This window comes from Muntiacus reevesi, chromosome 2 (assembly GCF_963930625.1).
Source record: "Muntiacus reevesi chromosome 2, mMunRee1.1, whole genome shotgun sequence".
NCBI lineage: Eukaryota > Metazoa > Chordata > Mammalia > Artiodactyla > Cervidae > Muntiacus > Muntiacus reevesi.
This window is the reverse complement of record NC_089250.1, coordinates 141365763-141390035: the sequence shown is the minus strand read 5'-3', so window position 1 is coordinate 141390035 and position 24273 is coordinate 141365763. Positions and strand designations below refer to the sequence as shown.

The 24273-nt window shown below is 53.9% G+C and overlaps 1 protein-coding gene across 1 annotated transcript in view; it reads left to right on the top strand.

The window, feature by feature from the left end:
- The window catches only part of RRP12 (ribosomal RNA processing 12 homolog), a 28872-nt gene extending 5365 nt beyond the window's left edge, over positions 1-23507 (top strand). The window contains exons 7-34 of the mRNA XM_065923008.1: positions 554-692; positions 781-908; positions 1822-1920; positions 2529-2620; positions 4501-4612; positions 4842-4939; positions 6292-6406; positions 7502-7644; positions 7854-7975; positions 8906-8970; positions 9056-9218; positions 9628-9782; positions 10072-10139; positions 10695-10788; positions 11620-11778; positions 11916-11996; positions 12196-12301; positions 12528-12635; positions 13163-13320; positions 14286-14377; positions 14558-14719; positions 14839-15011; positions 15288-15416; positions 20033-20082; positions 20799-20868; positions 22247-22314; positions 22606-22688; positions 22984-23507. Of these exons, the coding sequence (XP_065779080.1) occupies positions 554-692; positions 781-908; positions 1822-1920; positions 2529-2620; positions 4501-4612; positions 4842-4939; positions 6292-6406; positions 7502-7644; positions 7854-7975; positions 8906-8970; positions 9056-9218; positions 9628-9782; positions 10072-10139; positions 10695-10788; positions 11620-11778; positions 11916-11996; positions 12196-12301; positions 12528-12635; positions 13163-13320; positions 14286-14377; positions 14558-14719; positions 14839-15011; positions 15288-15416; positions 20033-20082; positions 20799-20868; positions 22247-22314; positions 22606-22688; positions 22984-23086 (3135 nt within the window). The 3' untranslated portion in view covers positions 23087-23507. The remainder of the gene's footprint in view (positions 1-553; positions 693-780; positions 909-1821; positions 1921-2528; positions 2621-4500; positions 4613-4841; positions 4940-6291; positions 6407-7501; positions 7645-7853; positions 7976-8905; positions 8971-9055; positions 9219-9627; positions 9783-10071; positions 10140-10694; positions 10789-11619; positions 11779-11915; positions 11997-12195; positions 12302-12527; positions 12636-13162; positions 13321-14285; positions 14378-14557; positions 14720-14838; positions 15012-15287; positions 15417-20032; positions 20083-20798; positions 20869-22246; positions 22315-22605; positions 22689-22983) is intronic.
- Positions 23508-24273: the final 766 nt, after the last annotated feature.

The window sequence follows — 24273 nt, the reverse complement described above, 5'->3', positions numbered from 1 at the left end:
TCATAACAGTCCTAAGAGTCACTCCTGGTGCTGAGCACTCTGATCCCAGGCAGGCCCGTGCCTGGTTTCCTGCAAATCCCCATGGCGGTCCCCTCACTTGCTTCAGGTCTGCTGAAACGTCACATCATTGGAGTGACACTTACCTGATCACTGCATAAAAAGAAACAACCCCTGTTTTATTGTCTGCAAAGTACTTTTGTCTTCTGGCATACATTTCTTTACTTCCTATCTCCCGATGAGTTGCTGGTTCACTGCTGAACTGGTGAGCACTCTGTGTTGTCGGATGATGGCGTGAACAGAGTAACCCGTGTTGTAAAGATGAGACCCTGAAGCGCAGAGACTAAGTAGTTTGGCTTGCTCAAGGTTGATTGGTGAGTTAGTAGAAGAGCAGAAACTGAAACCCGGGTTTGTCTTACTTATCAGCCCGGGAGTCCACGCAGAGGATGCCCCCAGCACGGGTGTGCGATTGTTGCTCATTGCTGGTGGTCGTGACAACCACCCACGTTGCTAGGTGAGTGCTGACCCGGCCCTGTCCCCTTTTCTTCCCCTTCAGATCCGGAAGGCTGCCCAGCACGGGGTGTGCTCCATCCTCAAGGGCAGCGAGTTCATGTTTGGTGAAAAGGCCCCTGCCCATCACCCTGCTGCCATTTCTACCGCCAAGTTCTGCATCCAGGAGATCGAGAAGTCTGGAGGTGGGGCAGCGCGGTGGGAGTGGGTGGGGCGGGGCTGGGGCCAGCTGCAGACAGTGGGCTGGAGTCTCAGCTGCCCTCTGTCTGCCAGGCTCCAAGGAGGCCACCACCATGCTGCACATGCTGACCCTGCTGAAGGACCTACTGCCCTGCTTCCCAGAAGGCCTGGTGAAGAGCTGCAGCGAGACTCTCCTGCGGGTCATGACCTTGAACCATGTGGTGAGCTCGTGCCCCAGTGCATGGGGCACTGAGGAGGAGGGAGGGCAGAGCTTCAGACCCCAGGCCTGTGTGCTGGCACTCGGGAGGCTCACTGTTCAGGCCAAAAGCAAGAGTTGGGGGTCTCCTGGCCCCGACCCTGCTCTTGGCTACACCCGAGGACCCATCTCATCCCTGGTGTGGGGCAGACAGGGCAGCCTCAGCTGGGAGATGAGCTCGGGCGGGACTGGTGAAGCAGCCGTCCTCCCCTGCCTGAGCTCTGCCCCACCCACGCTTATGGTTATATTTTTCTCTCTCTCAGCTTTTGCTTACTTAGTAAGATCAGTATGACATTCTAAAGACACATAAAAGTGATGGGTTGCATTTCTGCTATCCTAGCACAATTCTGTTAATCTTTATATGTTCTCTTACAGTGTTTATTCACATACATATTTTAAAATATTCATTATATGAATAACATGATCGTTGCTTAGGAAAAAAAAAAACTCCAAAGTATATAAAGTAAAAAATAGAGGTCTATTTTTCCCGCCAAGTCTCATTTCCTCAGATAAATAGTACAGGCAGCTTGCTGTGTATCCTTTTAAACAGTTTCTTTTTAGATAAGCAAACACATAAAAATACAGTTTTAATTATAGTATGCCAACCATTTGTAGCCTATTTTTTTAGCCCCTAATGTTAAAAACATTTTGTTCACATTTCTCTGATGTTGTTTAAATCATTAAAAAATTTTCCCAGTGGCTGCCAAGACTTCCTAAAGCAACAACTGTGTCTGAGTATCCAGGCGTCAGGGGCATGTTTGAGGTTCAAAGGGCCCAGGTCTCCCCCCCAACCTACCAGATGGAGTGGGATGTGGCGGAGCCCAGGGCTGCAATGGTCTCCTCACTGGGTTCCCCACTAACCTCCACGTCCTTTCCAGCTGGTGACAGCCTGTGCCATGCAGGCCTTTCACAGCCTCTTCCATGCCAAGCCCAGTGCGAGTACCCTGCCAGCAGAGCTCAACGCCCAGATCATCACAGTGAGACCTGACGGAGGGATGGGGAAACGGGGGACATGGCTGTGCCAGGGGGCAGCCCTGTTACCTGGCTGCAGAGCGAGTTTGGATAGGCCAGGCTGGGCTGTCCCAGCATAGGAGGCAGGTAGACAGCCAGGAGACCATCCACCAAAGCCACATTAGTGTCCACAGGTGGGGCCCTGACTCTTGACTTTGTGGTAGTTAACATAGTAAACCATTCAGCATGGTCTCATGGTAGCAGATACCTCAAACAGGGACCTCTAGGTGGATTTGGGGAAGGGGGCACAACCCTCCCCCCACCAAAAAAAAAAATTGTTTGTAAAAATGTGTGTATGTGCTCACATGCATTTTTCCAGAGAAGCGTTCTGGTCTTTCTCAGGTTCACAAAGGGTCGTGTAACCCAAGTTATTCTCGACTGCTCCTAAAGACGTTTCTCCCCTAGAAGCTGAAGCAGAAGGGCTTCATGGATCAGGGAAAGGAGGGCCAAGGGGGCTGTGAGTTCTAGGGCCCCCTGTGCAGGCTGTCATGCAGTGATAGGAAGGGGTGTTGTCACTGGGCTGCTGCTGAAACACTTTGCTCAGTCACCTGCTTGTTCCTGGTCCCTCGCCTAGGCCTTGTACGACTACGTTCCCAGTGAGAATGATTTACAGCCCCTGCTGGCCTGGCTGAAGGTCATGGAGAAAGCCCATATCAACCTGGTCAGGTAAGGTCATGGTAGAGGGCAGTCCTGCAGCCACCAGCCAGGCTCCCCACCCTGCACTGCAGACAGGAGGGCCGTGAGCCAGAAGTTGGAGGGCGTTCAGCTTTTTCTGGGGGTGGCAGCGGTTCTGTGTTGAGTGTGTGCAGACCAGCTCTTGAGTTCATGAAGGCAGGGCTGGGGAGCGCAGCCTGAGTTAACCAGGGCTGCTGCCTCTCCTGCTGGAGCGATTACCAACCAGCTGTGAGGAGCAACAAGGCCTTCTGAGAGCATCTTCCCCACTGAAGGGTGGGGGCCAAGGGCCCCCGGCTGTCATCCCCAGCTGTCACCCTGTGCAACCGTCTGCTTCTCAGAGGGTATCATCTGCTTTTCTGCAGCTCCACCCTACTTCCCACCTGGGTTAATGGTCCCTGTCTCTGGGATTCTTAGTCCTTTGAACCCAGTTTCTGTTTTGTGTCTCTGTCATAACATGGGGTTTCCCAGGTGATGTTGGTGGTAAAGAACCGGCCTGCCAATGCAGGAGACGTGAGTTTGATCCCTGGGTTGGAAAGAGCCCCTGGAGGAGGGCATGGCAACCCCTTCCAGTATTCTTGCCTGGAGAATTCCATGAGCCTGGCCCATAAGGTTGCAAAGATTGAACATGACTAAAGCATGCACACAAAACACTCCCTCTTATAGTAGCCACTGGATAGTTCCACTTATCCCAAATAAGATTGAGAATAAAACAGTGTCAGTTGGTGATTTCATTTTGCCTGGAGCCAGGGTCAAGTCCCTGATGGCTTGACCTCTATGTCATCCTCTGTTCTCTGAAGGCTTCTGGTTGGCCCCCAGAAGACTGTGCTGGGTACTCTGCTTCCATGTTCCATCTCACTGATCATACCACTCCACGAGGAAGGTCTCAGCCCATTTCATAAACCAGAAACTGAAGCACTGTGTGTGAGCTAGTCCTGCAGCTGCGAGGGAGCAGTGCCGGGTCTGCCAGACTCGTGTTCTTTTCCTGCACCAAACTGCTCTTTACCTGGAGGTGCCAGAAAATGGTCAAATCATTTTGTTCTCCACTTTTCAGGGTTTATCCTCAGGAGGTCTCCCGTAATTGTAGGATGCTTTTTGTGCGTATGTGCTAAGTCATTTTGGTCATGTCCAACTTTTTGTGACCCTATGGCAGAAACACCTAGGAGCAACCTGGATGTGTCCCAGGGTGGTACTAGTTAGGTGCGAACAGTGGGATACTAGGCATCTGTTAGAAATAACTGAGGTAGATGGGTGCATGCTGATATGGGGAGATCTCCAAGATCTATTGAGGAAAAAGCAAGGTGTGTAATTGTGCATTCTTGAACCAGACTACCAGGGTGTGAATCCAGACCACCCCCACCCCCTCACTAGCTGGATGGCCTTGGATAAGTTATTTGACCTCTCTGTGCCTCAGTTTCCTCATCTCTGAAATGGGAATTGTGATAGGGTTTAATCTCAATTGTTTTTATTTTTTACGAAGTTTAAGTGAATTAATGTTTGTTGTTACACCAAAACTTGGCAAGTGATAGTTGTTCCATAAGCATTGGCAGTTATTATTTTGTGTGTTTGTATATGTATAAAATCTTCTGGAAGAGTATTTGAGAAACTTAGCCTTGATTTTCCCCAGGGAAGTGCATCTGAGAGTCAGTCTGGGAGACAGTGTGGGGAGGTAGGCATGCTCTTGGTTTTGTACCCTGGAGACCTGTTTGAACCTTTTACCATGTGTAGCTGTTACCTGCCTGGCAGCACTCTGTACAGTTGCCCACCAGAAGGGCCTTTTGGTGCCTCTTGGATCTATGGCTGCTGTCAGACCTGGGCCATCTGAGTCCCCTAGGCCTCGGGCCGGGCACCACAGAAGCCTTTTGTCTTGACAGGCTGCATCGGGATCTGGGGCTGGGCCACCTCCCTCGCTTTTTTGGAACTGCGACGACCTGCCTCCTCTCCCCCCACTTGCCGGTGGTAACAGCTGCCGCCCAATGCCTCCAGGTACCACTACCCCCAGCCCCAGCCTTAGTGAGGGGAACAGAGTCTGAGGGGGCCTCCTGCTGCCCCGTCTCCCCCAGAGCTCGCCCATGGTCTCTGGCCCTGGCCTGGGGAAGAGGTTCTCGGAGTGGAGGCAGACTTCCTGGAAGCTTCAGGGAGCAGTCACGTGGAAAGGCAGAGTGGCACTGGGGGGCTAGCTTAGGCCCAAATGGCCGTGGCCTCTCTTTTGCAGGAGATCCTGAAAGAGTGTGTAGCTCCCCACATGGCCGACATTGGCTCCGTGACCTCCTCAGCCTCAGGCCCTTCCCAGTACATCGCCAAGATGTTCAGGTGAGGATGCAGCCTCTGCGTGAGGAGGGAGTAAGGTGTGCCTGTCAAGAGCTCCTCATGGTGACAAGGGTTCCTCTTGTCAGCGTGGCGGGCCTTGCGCACACTGCCAGAGCGGCGGCTGTCATCTGCGCGCTGGTCACATTCCGGTTGCTCTAGTGTCATTGTGCTCATGAGTGTGGGCTTGGGGGCCTGTCCTCCGCCTCTCAGTACCTCAGGGTCCTCATCAGGCTGACGGAGGTGAGGATTGATGAGGTCTTAAATGTAAAGTCCAGGCGGTGGTGGTGGGGGGGGAGTAAGAAAAAAAAAAAAAAAGTAAAGTCCACAGAATAGTGCCCGCCGTGTAGTTAAGCACCAATAAATAGAAACTACTGGTAGTTCTGTGGTTCCAGGAGATAGGTGCCGGCCCCGTTTTACAGTTTGGGAAGGCTGAGCTGCTAAGTGGCAGCCTGACTGCAGAGTCCGCTCTTACGTGCTGGGCTGCCCTCGACACCACTGTGAGAGGGGCCGTTCACTGTGAGAGGTGGCCACCTCGCCCTCCCCGCCACCAGCGAGGAGCCTTGGAGCACCAGGGGGCCCGAATGCCTGATGTCCCCTCTGGGTCTGTCTGCTCAGCTCTGGGGTGTGCTCTGGGCTCTGTTGCTTGCGAAGACCTGGAGTGAAGTTCCTGGAAAACTGAGCAGAGCTGTTTTATTCCCACCCTACCCCCCAACCCCCCTCTTTCCCCGCACTGACCCCTGTTAGCCATTCTTGCCTGAAGCCTCTGAAGCTCAGCCTTGAGAGATGAACTGACCGCAGTGTGCATAGGACAGAAAGGGCTGGCGCCCTGCGCACCTCCACTGCTGCGGCTTCCCTCCCTCTTATCCAGACCACCTGTTCCTACCCCAGCTTCCTACTTCTGGTCAGACCGAGAAAGCATGGGCTTTGGAGGCTCAGTGAAGGGTACTTAGTCCCTCTGAGCCTCAGTTTCCCCATCTGTTGTTGTTGTTCAGTCACTAAGTTGTGTCTGACTCTTTGTGACCCCATGGACTGCAGCATGCCAGGCTTCCCTGTCCTTCATTATCTCCCGGAGTTTGCTCAAACTCAGGTCAATGAGGCCATCCAACCATCTCATCCTCTGTCAACCCCTTCTCCTGCTCTCAATCTTTCCCAGCATCTGAGGATGGAACAAATAACCTCACAGCCTTTTCTGGATGTGTGAGGATTATATAAATGAGATTCTTAGCATAGAGGACACTTGATAAATACTAGTTCTCCCCCCTTGGCCTTCCCTGGAGCCCTACCCTCGCTGTGGTCAGTAGTTCCTGGTGCCAGCCATGGACTTGCGTGACCCTGACTGCCCACTCCCTTGGCAGGGCGGTAGAGGAGGGCCTGACGTACAGATTCCATGCAGCATGGAGCTCTGTGCTGCAGCTGCTGTGTGTCTTCTTCGAAGCCTGTGGGAGGCAGGCCCATCCGGTGATGAAGAAGGTGAGTGGGGGAGCGGCTGGACCAGGGCAGGAGGTGGCGCTGGGGCTGTTAGACCATGACCTCTTGGAGGGGCCTGTGTCTCTGTTACGTGTGCACTTCATCCACACTCCCTACCCACCTTCATCCACGCCAAGGGCCCACAGCAGGTACTCAGTACTGTGTCCCCAGGAAGGTGACTGGGCCAACATGGAAGGAACGAGAAGAGGGACAGAACCGCCCCCTCCACCCCCACCCCCTAATGCCTGCTTGCTAGTCTTGCCTGGAGGTGATGGTCTTAAAACTCACAGGAAAAAAAATAAAAATTAAAAACAAGTAAAACTCATAGGGAACTAGTATGATTCTTCCTCACCTCTATCTGTTTTGTTTTAATTCTTCAAATTTCCTATAACAAGTGAGCATAGCATGTTAAGCAGCCTTAAGTCCTGGGGAGGTTACTAGGGCCCAGAGGAAGCCATGTAAGACTCAGGGATCACCCAGAGGTCCTCCTTAGCTCCCGGAGCAGGTGGGGGCCCAAGGACAGGCTGCAGACCTTTCCAGCAGTGGAGCAGCTCCAGGCCTCGTGGGCCCCCCTCACTACCTCCCCCTGATGCTGGTGGGACGAAAGGAGCCACCTTGGGAGGGTGGGGGCTGCCTTCAGAGGCCTGGTCTGGGCGCTGCCAGATTAGGTTGGCAAATCAGACCCCTAGGAGAGGTCCCCAAGGACTGAGGCTCACAGCGGGGCTCTGGGGGGCTATGGAGAGCCAGAGGGTGCAGCTCTGTCTCGAGGGGCAGCCACTCCACAGCACCTATTAATTTACTAATAGTACGTGTGGGTCTGCGCTACCCAGACTTCCCCATTTTTCTAGATAAACTGGAGCTCTACATTTGTATGTAAAATCTCCCGATTTTTACATGTTACTAACAAATACAAAATCCTGAGGCATTGAGGAGGGGTCAAGGACAGGTTAACTTTGTTTGTTGGTCCTTGACTTCCAAGGGAGCATAACCTGGGCCTGCGCTCCTGACCTCATCCTCTTGGAGCCTCTGGCCCAGACTCAGCCGTGGTGCCTGCCCTGCACGCCCGTCTCACGCCTGGTCCTTGTCTCCGTGCTCTAGTGCCTGCAGTCGCTGTGTGACCTGCGCCTCTCCCCCCACTTCCCCCACACGGCAGCTCTGGACCACGCGGTGGGGGCTGCGGTGGCCAGCATGGGCCCCGAGGTGGTTTTAGAGGCCGTGCCTTTGGAAATCGACGGCTCGGAGTAAGTGCGGCCCTGCCTGGCCTCCATCCCAGCCCCAGGAGAGCCACACAGCTCGTCCCCTGGGAGGGTGTCCACGCCTGGGGTGGCAGCCCTGTGTGCGCTGGTCAGCAGGAGAGGGCGGAACAGGGCCTGTGCTGCTCCGCGCCTCCACGGAGGACGGCTCCAGGCCGTCACCTCTCTCTCACCGGGCGTTCCCTCCCTCCTCCCAGAGAGACTCTGGATTTCCCCCGGAGCTGGCTGCTGCCGGTCATCCGAGACCACGTCCGGGAAACGCGACTTGGTTTCTTTACCGCTTACTTCCTGCCTCTGGCCACCACCCTGAAGAGGAAAGGTACCGTGGGCCCACTGCAGTCCTGGAGGGGTTGGGAAGGGCTCCTGCTCCAGCACCTCAGCCTTCAGATGGGCGGCAGCCTCCTCGGGCCAGGTGGGTGCTTGGTCAGTGCTAGAGCGCCATCATTAGTGGGGCCTGAGGCATGGCCAGGCCCCCGTTACAGGACCCTGCCCTGAGACAGGCAGACAGGGGCCTCATCTCCCACCATGGGAGACAGGTACACACCGAGGTACACATGCAGAGCTGTTCCCAGTACACGTCCTGACAGCCCCACATCCCTCAGGGGGGCTCCAGTGAAGTCAGTCATGGTAAAGCCCCCCATGGGACACAGTGCTCACTGTAGAGAAAGACAGACCTGATGTGGGAATGGACCTGTGTAGTCCATGGTGAGCTGAACAGATTATATTCAGATCTCAGCTCGGCCACTCTACAGTTTGGTGACATCAGGCAGGTTTATCCCCCCAGCTTGGGTCTGCGCCTCATCTGTGAAATGAGGACAGTAATCGCGATGGTGTGAGGATTAAATGAATAATCACGAAAGTGCATGGTACTCAGCCTGCCTTGTAGAAGTTATTCAACAAATGTTGCCAACTTTCTTGTCCAGTGAAACAAGGTTTCAGAACAGTATGTGTATAGTACAGCACACTTTTATGTTTTTAAAAGTGTGCGTGTGTTTGGAGAAATATGACAAAAACAGAAGCGAGGAGGAAGATTGGCAGGGAAAGACTGTGGGCAGACATCGCTTTCTATTTTACACAGGTCTTTTTAGTTTTTCCAAACAAACAGGTATTTGTTTAATAAGTGTTTCATCTGTGGAGCGGAGGAATCACCCAAATTCCTTCTGCATCAGTGGGCTTTTGGTGTGGGTAAAGATGAGGCCTGTTGGCCAGGAGTGTGCCCAGGGTCAGACTGTGTCCTGTGTCACTCTAGCAATGGACCTGGCCCAGGCAGGCAGCACAGTGGAGTCCAAGATCTATGACACGCTACAGTGGCAGGTGAGGGGTCCGCTGGGGGACGTGGGGAGGACAGGCGGGCACAGGGTTTCTGGTCACCTTCCTCAGTCATCCCCTCCCTCTCCAGGTCTGGACCCTCCTGCCTGGGTTCTGCACGAGGCCCACGGACGTGGCTGCTGCCTTCAAAGGGCTGGCACGGACTCTGGGCACGGCCATCAGCGAGCGCCCAGACCTGAGGGTCACTGTGTGCCAGGCCCTGCGCACCCTCATCACCAAGGGCTGTGAGGCAGGTACGTGTGGGGTCAGGCCTGGTGGAGGATGGCTGCTGAGGCGTGAGTTCCCTGACCCTGTCTGGCCTGCTCGTTTCCTGAGCTATCACTCATCCTTTGCAAGGGTCTGAGTGTCTGCTGGGGGCCCAAGGAGTTGATGGGACGCTGAAAACTACACCCTTTCTCCCTTTACTCTCAACGTGCTGGCAGTTGTCCAGCCTTTATGTGGGGCTGGTCCTTCGCTGGCCCCATAGACTGGGGTGACCCCATTCTCTGTGCTCTGACCTCAGCCTCTCCTGTCCCAGAGGACCCCAGACCTCTGGTCCCATAACAGGTCCTCCAAAAGAAGGCCTCTGGGCTGTAGCCCCAGTGGCCGTTGAGGTGGGGTCATGTTCTGCCACTTTTGTGCAAACTTTGGTCTTTCTGCCAGAGGCTGATCGTGCCGAAGTGAGCCGCTTTGCCAAGAACTTTCTGCCCATCCTGTTCAACCTGTACGGGCAGCCTGTTGCAGCCGGAGATACCCCAGCTCCTCGGCGGGCCGTGCTGGAAACCATCAAAACTTACCTCACCATTACTGAGCCTCAGGTGAGCTGGTGGAGGAGCAGGAGGAACGGTCTCCGGTAGGTGAGGGGTGGTTGGGGGTTGGAAAGGTTGAGACTCCACCCACCATGACTCACTTGGACCTCTGCCCCCAGAAGAACAGGGGACCACATGGCAGCAGTGCACTGGGCTTGGGGCCCAAATAGGGAGGAGAGGAGGGGCCAGAGATGAGGGGATAGTTCTGTGACCTACTGTGCTTTGAATTTTCTCTTTTGTGTGTGTGTGTTTGTATTTTCTCCTGAACAACCATCTCCTTACCCCTTTGGGCTGCCAGCTGGTGAACAGTTTCCTGGAAAAAGCCAGTGAGAAGGTGCTAGACCCCTCTAGCTCTGACTTCACCAGGTGAGTACCCTACTTGAGCTGGGGCAACCCAGGGAGCTAAAGGGCATGCTAGCAGAAGCCCTGTGTTTCTCTCTGGAATTATTTAGGAACGTCTTGAGGTATTGAATGACTCAGCTCCTCCATGAGGCCTTACCAGCTCCTCCTTCCCAGAGCGGCATTGTAGTCTGCTAGGAATGGGCCAGGACCATGGAGACGTGCTGTGCAGGTTCAAATCCCAGCTCTGCCACTTATGAGCTGTGACCTTAGACAAGTTAGTTATCTACTCTGAGCCCTCATCTGTAAAATGGGCATAATGATAGTACCTGCAATAGAGTTGCTAAGAGGATCGAAGGTGTTGACACATGTCAAGTGTCAGGAACAGAAGCTGATATCTTATGAGTGCTGAATTAGGTACAGGCAGTGATTTTTCATGGGCTCCTTCGAGGCCTCTTGTCCTCCTCCCCCTGACCTTTCCCACCTCCTCCATCCCCAGTAGACACGAGGACACAGATAGTCCACGCCCACGCCCTTCCCCAGCCTCCGCTAAGCCCTCCTTGGTCTCCTGTCACCGAGCAGGTTGTCTGTCCTGGACCTGGTTGTGGCCTTGGCGCCCCATGCTGATGAAGCTGCCATCAGCAAGCTTTACTCCACCATCCGGCCCTACCTCGAGGTGAGCCACGGAGGCCAGGAGCCCCGCACGGCCACACCTGGGGCAAATGGGGGCTCCTTGTGGTGTGTGTGTGTAGGGGGATGTCTCTCTGTCTCTACGCCTTGCTGCCCCCCAAGGCTGGGTCTTCATCTAGTTTCTTGTAGCATGGCTGCTCTCTGTACCTATCTAGTCCTAGATTCTTTTCATGTGGATGCCATGTTGAGGCCTCAGCTGCTCAAAGATGCCCCTTGCAGAGCTGAGACCTAACTCACTCACTGGGCCCATCCCCGCCTGGCCTACCCCTCACTCCACCCAACCACATCCCCCTGGTGCCACTCAGGCCTCATTAGGTGGCTTTAAGAGTTCCAAGACACAGCAACCCTTGTGGGCCTTAGCCCGTCCCCTGCCTGCTGCTGCTAACCACCAGGCAAGAGTCAGGTCAGCGTGACCTCCTGAAAACTGTCACCACTGCAACGTGTAATAAGAAGTTACCCAGCAGTGTGAGCAGTGCCCTGGTGGAACGTGCAGGCGGACACACAAGTCTAGGGCAGGGTCACCCCACCTCCAGAGAGGTGTCCCTGGAAGAGCAGAAGGGAGGGAGGGGGGCTTCACTCCCCCTGGCGTCCCCTGTCTGGCCCAGAGTCAACCTCTCACCATCTCTGGTCTCCCTCCCCTCTAGTCCGGTGTCACAAGCTCCAGAGGGCGGGCTTCGCTGGATCCCCTCGAGGGCCGGTCGCAGCTCATGTGGCTGCTCTGTGGGTGTTACTGGCCTGAGTGACGGTTGAGGCGGGTGGATGGATGGGAGGCCGCCCCAGCCTCCTCTCTTACCCTGTCCATCACACACCTTCCCAGAGCAAGGCCCACGGGGTACAGAAGAAGGCCTACCGGGTGCTGGAGGAGGTGTGCGCCAGCCCCCAGGGCCCCGGGGCCCACTTCGTGCAGAGCCACCTGGACGACCTGAAGAAGACCCTGCTGGACTCGCTGCGGAGCACCTCCTCGCCCGCCAAGAGGGTGAGGACTCCAGGGGCCCCACTCCGCCCGAGGGTGGACAGGCAACACTGGGGGAGGACCTGCCTGGAGACACTTTAGGGGGCTTCCGGGGCGAAGGTGGCATTGAGGGTCCTGACTGTTATCGCCCTGTCCTGCAGCCCCGTTTGAAGTGCCTCATACATATTGTGAAGAAGCTCTCCGCCGAGCACGAGGAGTTCATCAGTGCCCTTGTCCCGGAGGTGAGGGGTGCGGGGGGTAGGGGAGATGGGGTGCGTGTGTGAATGTGGCTCCTGAAGGTCTGCTGGGATCCGCGAGGGTAGATTTGGGAGTGGGGGTGGCCGGGGAGCATGAGCTCCCTTACCTGGCCCCTCTCCCTCAGGCTGCCAGCCCTGGGGTGGCCAGCTTGGGGAGCCCATGCTAACGGGGCTGTCCCGGCAGGTGATCCTCTGTACCAAGGAGGTCTCGGTGGGAGCTCGGAAGAATGCTTTCGCGCTGCTGGTGGAGATGGGCCACGCTTTCCTTCGGTTTGGCCCAAACCAGGAAGGTGAGGCCTGGGTGACCTGGGGCTGTGATGGATGCTCTACTCCCAGCCTGGGGGAGGAGGCACCCCTCAGCCACTAGTCAGAGAGATGAGGTAGTGTGAGCTGTCTGGCCCTGGCCCCGGGCAGGCTGCTCCTCTCTGGCTGGAATTCCCCCTCTCTGGTGGGCCCACGATGCAGCGCACACGGGGGGCTCTGCCCCGGCAACTCCTCCTGCTCTCTGCCCCCCAGAGGCCCTGCAGCGCTACCTCGTCCTCATTTACCCCGGCCTCGTGGGTGCAGTGACCATGGTCAGCTGCAGCATCCTGGCCCTGACCCACCTCCTCTTCGAGTTTAAAGGTAAACGCTATTTCCTTGAAGGCCTGGGAAGCCCTCGGGGTAGGACAATGCCCAGGAAGTCAGGACAGGGTGGCTACCAGAATGGAGAGTGGTCCTGGGAGGGAGGATGAAGAGTGGGACCTGAGCCCAGCTGCCTCCCACCTTCTCTGCTGCCTAGCTCGGCCTTCCTCCTTCCACAGCTGCCAGTATTCTACTGTCAGAGTCCCGGAGGGTAGGGGTGGGGGGCGGTTAGATCCCTTGCCCAGATCTTAGTTAAGGTTCTGCTTCTTATCAGCCTTGTGAAACCCTGAACAAACTCAGAATTCTCCTGGAACCTTATTCTCTTATCTCTAAAACAGGGGAGAAGCATAGCACCTGTTCATAGGGGGGCTGAGGGACTAGAGGAGATATTCATGGAAAGGGTCTAGTCCTTTGCCGGGCACACAGAAGCCCCTCAGGGGTCAACTCCCACTCTTCTGGCCCAGCTGGGGCCTGGGGTCTGGGTGGGGTTCCCGGTGTCCCTGACAGTGGCCCTCTGGCCACCACAGGTCTAATGGGCACCAGCACAGTGGAGCAGCTGCTGGAGAACGTGTGTCTGCTCCTGGCCTCGCGTACCCGAGACGTGGTGAAGTCGGCGCTGGGCTTCATCAAGGTGGCAGTGGTCGTCATGGACGTGGTGTGCCTGGCCAAGCACGTGCAGCTGGTGGTGAGCGTCCCCTTCCCCTCGGCCCTGGCAACATGGCCCGAGGGCTGCCAGCAGAGACCCAGTGGGGCCTTGAGGACAGGCGGCTTCAGACACTTTTTTAGCCACATGCTGTCTTGTGCAGCAGAAGGTCGTGCAGGAGCCCTGGAGGGCCTGGTGGTGGAGGTAAAGGGGCACAGCACCCAGGCCGCCTCTTGTCATCCCCCCACGGCCCTTCCATAGGAGCAGGGGCTCTGCAGGGCAGGGCCAGTGGGTAGGGCCACTCCTTGTCTTAGATGGCCAACCAAGGCCAGATTTCCCCTGTCCACAGTGCAGGTGAGAGTAGTCCTGGGAACAGAGCTGCAGTCTGGGCTTTCCTTGGGCAGCCCCCAAAGCTCCCTGCATTTTCCCTCTTCATTGTGATCTTCTGGGTTTGAGAAGACTCCTTTGGATGCCCCTGCTGGTATCGGGTCCCTGAAGAACCCTCTGGTGCTGGGTCCCTAGCCCCCTCCTGCTGGGCATAAGGGGTGCAGCAAGCTGGGACTGTCTTCTGAGCCCAGTGTCCCCTGCGCCTGCCACCTCACTTTCCCACTTGCAGCTGGGTTGAGTCACATCAGGGCTCTCAATTGCCTTTGCATCTGGCCTTGGGTTGGATCAGGCAAGAAGGGGCAGATGAGAGGCAGGACAGCCTACCCCTTCCCGATAAAGCCTGCCACCTAACTGGGGCCATGGATTGGCGAAATGGCCTAGGCGGTGACTTGTCTGTGAGTGACGGGGATCAATACAAGCCTTCAGAGGAGCCCCATGGAGGGACACCGCAGATGACACCTGCTGGCCACACGGTTCTCAGTCCGGACCTCATGAAGGCTGGAGAGGTCCAGCCAGAGATTAATACAGAGAAGCAGACAGGACGCGTGGAACCAGGGGAAGCCCGTGGGGTGGGGGCGGGCAGGGTGTCTCCTCCCCTCAAGCCTGCGCTCTGCCCGCAGTTGGGAGCCATCGGAAAGCTCTCGGACGACATGCGGCGGCACTTCCGCATGAAGCTTCGGAACCTGTTCACCAAGTTCATCCGCAAGTTCGGGTCTGTGCCCTGACCGGGAGGGAGCGGGGGAGAAGTGGAGGGGCTTCCAGTCCCACCAGGACCTCTGCCAAGAAGGCGCTGGGCCGGGGCACTGGAAGGGCTCCGGCTGGACCCCTCACTCTGGACCACACTGTCTGTCCGCAGCACCTCACTGCTCACCTGTGTGTCCCCCTCACCCAGGTTCGAGCTGGTGAAGAAACTGCTGCCGGAGGAGTACCACAAAGTCCTGGTAAACATCCGGAAGGCAGAGTCCCGGGCCAAGAAACACCGGGCCCTCACCCAGGCCGCCGTGGAAGAGGAAGAAGAGGAGGAGGAGGAACCCGTCCAGGGCAAAGGCGACAGGTGAGCCCCGTGGCCAGGTCCTGGGGACCTGGCCTCCCCCCACCTAAAGTCTGCCCAGGCTGTGCCCAGCCACCCTGCCTCTCCTGGAGCTCCCTGACTTGAGGCTTCTCTGTCCTTAGCATCGAGGAGATTTTGGCCGACTCCGAGGATGAGGAAGATGAGGAGGAGGAGCGGAGTCGGGGCAAAGAGCAGCGGAGACTGGCCCGCCAGAGGAGCCGGGCGTGGCTGAAGGAGGGAGGCGGGGACGAGCCCCTCAACTTCCTGGACCCCAAGGTGGCCCAGCGAGTCCTGGGTGAGCAAGAAGTGGCTGGCCCATGGGCGCAGAGGACAGGCTTGCCTCGGGTTAAGTTCGGAAGTAGGATGGCCTCTAGGGAGGCCAGCAGGCACCCTCACCTCTCACATACACACAGACCTGGGCCTCGAGGGTTATGATGAGGGTGTGACCCGCAGACCTTGTGCTGCGGGTCCCCACCCAAGGCACAGACCTGGGCCTTGAGGGTTATGATGAGGGTGTGAGCAGGTTAGGACTGGCCTGCCACCTCTTCACCGCCTGACTCTGCCCCACCAGCCACGCAGCCTGGGCCTGGCCGGGGCAAGAAGAAGGACCACGGCTTCAAGGTGAGCGCCGATGGCCGGCTGATCATCCGAGAGGAGGAGGATGCCAGCGCCAAGATGGAGGAAGAGGAAGGCGCCAAAGGTGGGTGACCCCGTGGGAGGGGCCAAGGCTGCATGCATTTGCTTATGCGTCTATTCACTTATCTGCTTTTTCAGTCAGTGACCATCTTTGGGGACGCATAGGTGAAAACATATAAGGAGCTTGTATCTCAGGCAACTTTTTTTTGAGTTTCTCAAGTTTTTTGAGTTTCTAAAACTTTGCTGACCACATTAAGAAATCTTTTTATGTTGTAACTCAGCTACTTATTCAGTACTTCCATAATTCAAACAAAACCTTCAAAAGGCAGTACTTCCTCTTACCCTGTGTCATACACTCTCTTGATCTCTCTTCTGTTCTGTTCTATTTGCTTATCCTCCTCCTTTAAAAAAATTTTTTTTTTTTTTTAATTCCAAGTGTAAACTTGGCTGAGGTCTGGAATCTCATTTAGAGCTTGAAAAGAGCCAGCCCCTCCCAACTTCCCAAGTCACTGTCTCCTGTTGTCCAGGGATGCTCAGGTGTAACAGCTCCAAGTTCTGTTTGGTCTTTCCTGTTCCCTCTCTGCACATTTCTCTCTCCATATCATGTAAGATCACAAAAGCCTAGGTCTTCTAAAATTTACATCTTCCTCTTTATTTTGGTTCTCACCGTCGGCACACTGCAGCCTCTCAACTAGCGCTGTCATTGCTGCCCGTGCCGCTAGACTGACCAGCTGTGTGACGGTGGACAGTCCCTTAACCTCCCTCTGCCTCAGTTTCCTCACCCCACAGTGGGTGTAACACCAGCACTGACCTCAGAGGGTGGTTGTAAAGATGAAATGGTAGACTTGCTGGGGGTGGATGTGGCGACACTAATTCTCTCCTGATCTGGCCTCTCACTGCCCCCTTCTCATCTCAGTGTATCCCATCTCCTTGCTCCCTTCTTGCATGGATTCCTGACACTGAATGTGCCCCGCCCCTGCCCCCCCTCCACCTTCCCAGACCCTCTCCACTCTAAGATCCAGTGCAAGTCCTTAATGTGGCCTTCCCACAGTCCCTTGACCTTAGCTGTGTTCCCTCAGAACTCCCCACAAGCCCAGGGACCACCCAGGTTCCGTACTTGGTCACACACTTCCTGTGACATTGGGTTCAGTTCACTTTGTCTTCCCTCCAGCCGATCAATTTCAAAGTTCTCTCTCTTGTGTTTTTCTTTTTTTTTTTCCTTCCTGCTGCACCACGTGGCATGCAGGATCTGAGTTCCCCAACCAGAGATGCCCCTTGTGGTGGAAGCACAGAGTTCTAACCACTGGACCACCAGGGAATTCCCTAACTATTTTTTAAGTGTACCGTTCACTCACATTGTTGCACAGCCCATCTCCAGAACTCTTCATCTCGCAAAACTGAAACTCTTGTTCACATGAAATGGCAACTCCCCGCTTCCCCCTTCCCCAGCCCCTGACAGCCACCGTTCTGGTTTTTATCTGTATTAATGTGAATTTGAATATGAGTTGAGGTACCTCATATAAGTGGAATCATTCAATGTTTGTGCTTTTGTGACTGGCTTATTTCACTTAGCATAATGTCCTCAAGGTTCGTCCATGTCATAGCTCGTATCAGAATTTCCTTCTTTTTGAAGGCTGACCTTGTTCTGTTGTACATCTAGACCGCATTTTGTTTGTTCATCATCCAATAGTGGACATAAGCATTGCTTCCACTTTCTGACTATTGTAAATGGTGCTGCTATGATCATAAATGTACAAATATCCCTTCAGGATCCTGCTTTCAATTCTCTTGGGTACATGCCCAGAAGTGGATCATGTGGTAGTTCTGTCTTTAATTTTTTGAGGAACTGCCATACTGTTTTCTTCAACAACTGTACCATTTTACATTCCTGCTAACACTGCACAAGCGTTTTAATTTCTTTACATCCTCACCAACACTTGCTATTTTGTATTTTGTTGATAGTATACATCTTGGAGTGTTTGAAGTGGTATCTCATGGTAGTTTTGATTTGTATTTCCTTAATGATTAGTGATGTTTAGCATCTTTTCATGTTTGTTGTCCATTTGTCTTTTCGGAGAAATGTCTACTCGAGTCCTTTGTGCATTTTTGAATTGGGTTGTTTGTTTCCTATTTAGCTATAGAAGTTCTTTCTCTATCGTGGAGTTCAGTTCAGTTCAGTTCAGTCTCTCAGTCGTGTCCGACTCTTTGCGACCCCATGGACCGCAGCACGCCAGGCCTCCCTGTACATCACTAACTCCCGGAGTTTACCCAAACTCATGTGCATTGAGTCGGTGATGCCATCCAACCACCTCATCCTCTGTCATCCACTTATCCTCCTGCCTTCAATCTTTCCCAACATCAGGGTCTTTTCAAATGGTCAGCTCTTTGAATCAGGTGGCCAAAATATTGGAGTTTCAGCTTCAACATCAGTCCTTCCAATGAATATTCAGGACTGATTTCCTTTAGGATGGACTGGTTGGATCTCCTTGCAGTCCAATGGACTCTCAAGAGTCTTCTCCAACACCACATTCAAAAGCATCAATTCTTCTGTGCTCAGCTTTCTTTATAGTCCAACTCTCACATCCATACACGACTATTGGAAAAACCATAGCCTTGACTAGACGGACCTTTGTTGACAAAGTAATGTCTCTGCTTTTTTTTTTTTTTTTTTTTTTTTTAACATTTATTATTTATTTGGCTCTGCCAGATCTTAACTGCAGCATGTGGGAACTGGTTCCCTGACCAGGGATCGAACCCAAGACTCCTGAACTGAGAGCCTGGAGTCTTTGCCACTGGGCCACCAGGGAAATCCCATGTCTCTGCTTTTTAATATGCTGTCTAGGTTGGTCATAACTTTCCTTCCAAGGAGTAAGCGTCTTTTTATTTCATGGCTGCAATCACCATCTGCAGTGATTTTGGAACCCAAAAAAGTCAACCAGTGTTTCCACTGTTTCCCCATCTATTTGCCATGAAGTGATGGGACTGGATGGCATGATCTTAGTTTTCTGAATGTTGAGCTTTAAGCCAACTTTTTCACCCTCCTCTTTCCCTTTCATCAAGAGGCTCTTTAGTTCTTCTTCACTTTCTGCCATAATGGTGGTATCATCTGCATATCTGAGGTTATTGATATTTCTCCCAGCAATCTTGATTCCAGCTTGTGCTTCCTCCAGCCCAGCATTTCTCATGATGTACTCTGCATATAAGTTAAATAAGCAGGTTGACAATAACAGCCTTGACTTACTTCTTTTCCTATTTTGAACCAGTCTGTTGTTCCATGTCCAGTTCTAACTATTGCTTCAGTCAAAGGCTTTGGCATAGTCAATAAAGCAGAAATAGATGTTTTCTGGAACTCTCTTGCTTTTTTGATGATCCAGCGGATGTTGGCAATTTGATCTCTGGTTCCTCTGCCTTTTCTAAAACCAGCTTGACCATCTGGAAGTTCATGGTTCACATATTGTTGAAGCCTGGCTTGGAGAATTTTGAGCATTACTTTACTAGCGTGTGGGATGAGTGCAATTGTGCAGTAGTTTGAGCATTCTTTGGCATTGCCTTTCTTTGGGATTGGAATGAAAACTGACCTTTTCTGCTGAGTTTTCTAAATTTGCTGACATATTGAGTGCAGCACTTGCACAGCATCATCTTTTAGGATTTGAAATAGTTCAACTGGAATCCCATCACTTCCACTAGCTTTGTTCATAGTGATAACTTCCTAAGGCCCACTTGACTTCACATTCCAGGATATCTGGCTCTAGGTGAGTGATCACACCATCATGATTATTTAGGTTGTGAAGATCTTTTTTGTATAGTTCTTCTGTGTATTCTTGCCACCTCTTTTTTTTTTTTGCCACCTCTGCTTAATATCTTCTACTTCTGTTAGGTCCATACCATTCTGTCCTTTATTGAGCCCATCTTTACATGAAATGTTCCCTTGGTAGCTCTAATTTTCTTGAAGAGATCTCTAGTCTTTCCTATTCTATTGTTCTCCTCTATTTCTTTGCATTGATCGCTGAGGAAGGCTTTTTTATCTCTCTTTCCTGTTCTTTGGAACTCTGCATTCAAATGGATATATCTTTCCTTTTCTCCTTTGCTTTTCGCTTCTCTTCTTTTCACAATTTTTTGTTATCTTGGAGAGTAACCGTTTATCAGATGTATGATTTGTAAATACTTTTCGTATCCTCCAGGCTGCCTTTTCATCCTGGGACCTTCATCTTTGACACACACAAATTTAACATTTTTAATGGAGTTTAATTTATTTATCTTTATTTTTTTTGCCTGCGCTTTTTGTTGGTTCACGCTTCTTTATATCCCCACACATGGGGAGGGGAAAGATTCTCAAGTAGGGGAACTGGCAGTCTTCCTAGAGAAGTGGAGTGTATGCAGGAGTGCCTGGCTCCCCGGGAAACCTGGCACTTTCTTAGAGTATCCAAAGAAAAAGCTATATTTACTTTAGAAGTTGGGTCACCACTTCCTGGAGGGACTTTTGTCCAGGGGGCCCAGGATGGGGAGGAGGATGGGGCAGGAGTCAAGATCTCGTCCTCCACAGGACCAGTCTCCTGGGGCTGCAGTTGGCAGCCCCCGCAGCCTGACGAGCCGGGAGGAGGCAGGTTGAAATTTGTGGGCTTCGGGAAGAAGGAGTAGGGAGGTCCCTGCGTGATCACAGACCTCTCTTTTTGGCTCCAGGGGAGGATGAGGAGATGGCTGACCTGATGGAAGACGCAGGCGTCAAGAGTGTGAGTAGTAATTCCTGCTGCTAGAGGGCCGGGGCCCTCAGGCCTAAGCCTTGGGCCTCAGAGCTTCTCGCCATCTCCCTGCTCCACAGAGTCACCTGCCCTGCCTCCTGACTTCCCAGTGGAGCCCTGGGACTGCGCATAGCAGGCAGTCTGGAGCTTGCGATGTCACGGCCAACCCCTTTGCAGGGCATGTTGGGGGCTCGGGTCCCCCGAAGCACCCGGTGCTTCCTTCGGTGTTGGCTGCGCTGTCACCAGGAAGGGAGAGAGACTGTCCCTTGTCTCTCCCCCGAGGGCATGTGCTGTGCAGGCAGCAGGAGCAGTAGGCGGCCTTCGTGCTGCCACGGGCCGGCTCCATGTGGGGTCGGGTACCTACCACTCGGGAGTGCCAAGGGCCCCATGTGTCGCCTCACTGATCCTCCCAGGAGGTGGGGACTCTATCATTCCTGTTTCCAGAGGGGGCTACAGTAGGTAAGCAGCCTGCCCCAGGTCACAGGGGTTGTTAAAAGTGTAAGCCCACGTCTGCGCTGCCTAGCTGCGTGACCTTGCGTGGTTACTTGCCCTCTCTGAGCTTCAGTGTCATCATCTGTAGGTGGGGGATCAAGTGCTTGGCAGGGAACCTTTTCTGCTAATGCAGGCGACGACTGCTTTTACTGCTGCCCTTAGCGAGTATGATCACGTCCCCTTGTTCATGAACTTTGCTTGTTGCTTCTTTATAGAAAAAGCACCAGAAGATTAAGCAGAAAGAGGCTGACGACGAAGAGCTGGAGATGCCCCCTCAGTACCAAGGTGAGGCTTCCTGTCTTTTCTGTTTGAGCAGGTACGCTGTCATCTGCACTAGGCTGAGTGTGTTGCAGGGAGAGCCAAGAGATTGCAAGGCCTGGTTGCACTCAGGTGACACCAGCCAAGTTTGCCTGATACGTCACCTAAGACTGGGCTGAGGACCAGGGGAGCTGGGGGTTAGATCTGTGTACAGATTACAGATCCCCCAGCCCCTCTGGGAAGCCTCTAAGCCCACCCACCCAAGATTTTCTGAGACTTGCAGCCCACCCTTCTGGGGGGTGTCTCTTATACGGCCTTGGGTCAGGCCAGATTAGTCCTGTGCTGGGGGTGGCAGTTGAGAGGCCTGCCCAGGGAGTCCCCCTGTGCAGTTGTTCCTGAGCTCCTGGAGTAGCTGCTAGAGGTGCCAAGGTGGCTGCCCAAAGCCAGGAGAGGTCTCACCTCTACCTCCATCCCCCTAGGCAGCCCCTGCAGGGTCCCTGCTCCCAGGCCCTTGCTCTGCATCTGGAGTTCTAGGGGCTCATGTAGGAAGTCCCCGATCCCAGTAGCAAGTGTTTGCTCACAGCCGCATGGCATCAACCAGTAGAAGAATGCCATGGCTCCTTCCACTTCTTGGCCCCGCAGGCCACATCCCAGCTCACCTCCTCTGCTCTAGGAAGGTGTGGTGAAGAAGTGGTAGTAGCGTACAACGCAGCAGGAGCCTGGTTCAGGACTGCTGGCCCAGCTGCGCTCAGCTGTGTGACCTTGGCCTGGTCACGCTGCCTCTCTGAGCTTGTGGCTTCTTACCTGTAAAGGAGGGTCATCTGGGTCATCTCAGAGAGCTGTCCTCAGTCAGCACTGTGGGATTCCATCCATGACTGTGTGGAAGCCCAGACTGGAAATGACGCCGACTTTGGAAGCACTTCAGTCTTGAAGCCTCAGTTTTCATGTCTGTACGATGGGATGAGAGCTGCCTTTCTATCTCACGGTGTTGCTGTAAAGCTGAATTGAGATCCAGCCTTAGTGCCTCATTTGACAAATAAGCCTAAGAGGCTCCAGGAGGTTAAGAGTCTTGCCTGGAGTTGAAGCCCAGTCGCCTGATTTCAAAGCCTGTGATCTTTCTTCTAGAACAAATGGAGAAGGTCCAGTTTGGAGAGAGTGTGCTATTTTGTGTTAGTCGAGAATATATATATTTCCCAGAGGTCACTGGTAGGTTTATGTGGATTCGAATCAGCCTGAGGAGCCCAGTGGTCTGATTGTCAAGTCACTGGCCAGTCCTTTCTCGAGGAGGGTCTTCGTCCTTTGTTGCTAGGAGACAGCCGTCCGGTCCTGGCTGTGACTCACCTCCCCAGCAGCGTTCTGAGAAGGTGCCTGTCGCCTTCTCATGGCCTCTGTGTTCCCCCTTTAGCGGGAGGCGCTGGCATCCATCGCCCAGTGGCCAAGAAGACTATCCCCGGGGCTGAGTACAAGGCAAAGGTAAGAGCTGGGGGCAGGGGAAGGGCTCCCCTGGTTGGGGCTCGGGGGCCGGGTGCCCATCACCACCCCAAGAGGCACCTTTTGTGGAGCCAGCAGAAGGCCACACCCAGGGGCACACAGATGTCTTGTGGTCCAGGCCCCTGTTGGGTGGCCATCTCGGGGTGCAGGAGCTCTTGGGTGCCACCTGAGGCAGAGAATGACGGGAAGGGAGGACACGGTCTGTCACAACAGGGGCAAGGGTGGAAAGGGAAACCCACACTCCCGACTGACTCTATTTCTCTGGGTGAGCAGAAAGCAAAGGGTGACGTGAAGAAGAAGGGTCGGCTCGACCCCTACGCCTACATCCCCCTCAACAGAACCAAGCTCAACCGCAGGTACGGTCTGTGCAGGCTGGGCTGGCATGCGTTCATTACACTGTCCACTCGACTGCTCAAGTCTCTTCCAGTTTTCTGTTTTTACTTGTTCACGTGCACCTTCAAGTATTATTGACTTGAACTGCTCTGTTAAACACAAAGGGCATGCTCTGTGCTGATCACATGCTGCCCACCTCCTGGCAGTGCCCCTTCTCCCTGTTCAAGCTGGTGTCGGGGTCGGGGGCTATCTTCTGACATTAAGGGAAGGGGGACTGCCTGGTCTCAGGGAGACGTGACCCTCCTATTGTTCTTGCAGGAAGAAGATGAAGCTACAGGGACAGTTCAAGGGCCTGGTGAGAGCTACTCAGCGGGGCTCCCAGGTGGGACACAAGCTCCGCAGGAAGGATCGTCGGCCCTGAGCCCCAGGGCCCCTTTCCTCCCCGGGCTGCTCTGTGGTCCAGCCTGAGGCCCTTTTCAGCCCCCAGGCTGCCTTGACACCAGCTCCAGATGCTCCCGTCAGCAGTGGAGCCTGGACTCGGAGTGACTTGTTGGAACCAGGCTCGGGGTTCCAGAGGTGCCCTGGATTTTGGAAGCTCCAAGTGAGAATCTGTCTTCCTTCTGAGATGCCTCTGGGATCTGGAGATGGGAATGTGGCTTCGTCACCTCCGAGTGCCTAGTGGGGCATCTGTGCTTTCCATCCAGAGTGTTTGCAAACAACAGAGTAGATAGGTGGTCTTCCTTTCCTCCATCTGCTTGTAGCCCCGTGGCACTCAGCCTGGCTGCAGTTCTGAGTGTGTGAGATTTGCTGTGACCAGACATAGAATAAAGATGCAACACCGTGTGTTGTCCCTAGAAATGCCGTGTTTCATCTCCTGCCTCCCTCAGGTATAAGAACAGTGCCTAGTCATTGGCACCAGTGGCTTGACTGCTTCCCTACCAGTTCCGGTATCCAGTCTGGGGCATAGCATGATAGCCCTGGGTCAGGCTTTGGATCTCGACCCACCTGTTGAGAGGTCTTCCCAACTTCCAACTAACGTCCCAGTTAGAAGGTGACATTTGGAGCATCCAGAGTGGCAGTGAATGCTCTGAACTTGGTCTGCAGAGCCGTGGTTGAGCACCAAGGACTCAGGCTAAAGGGGAATTATAGCACTGGCTGCCCCAGCCTGCCCCAGGGTACAGGTTTCTCCCAGCAGCTTTGTTCATTGATTCAGTAGGGTGTTTACTGAGCCCTTCTCCACAGCCTGATCACCTACCTTCCTCATCCTCCCATTCTTTATCCCCAGACAAATGGATCAAGCTGTGGTATGAAAAGCACTGTGTTTCCCACTGTCCAGCTTTTGTTCGTCTGGAGCAGAAAAGGGAGTGGTGCAGAGCTCCCATTGCTCCTAAGAATCGTTTATCCCGTCAGCCCAGGATACTCCTTGTGCTTTCCTAGTAGGAATCAAGATGCAAAGAACCACATGCTCTTTCCCACCCCCAGGTATAAGGAACTGTGCTTGTCCCCTGGCATTGGATTGGCAATTTTTCTTACTCAAAATCTCCACATTGGAAATGGCTCCCAAGAGACCCTATGCACCATTCCTCTCATCCTCTCAGTCAACTTGAT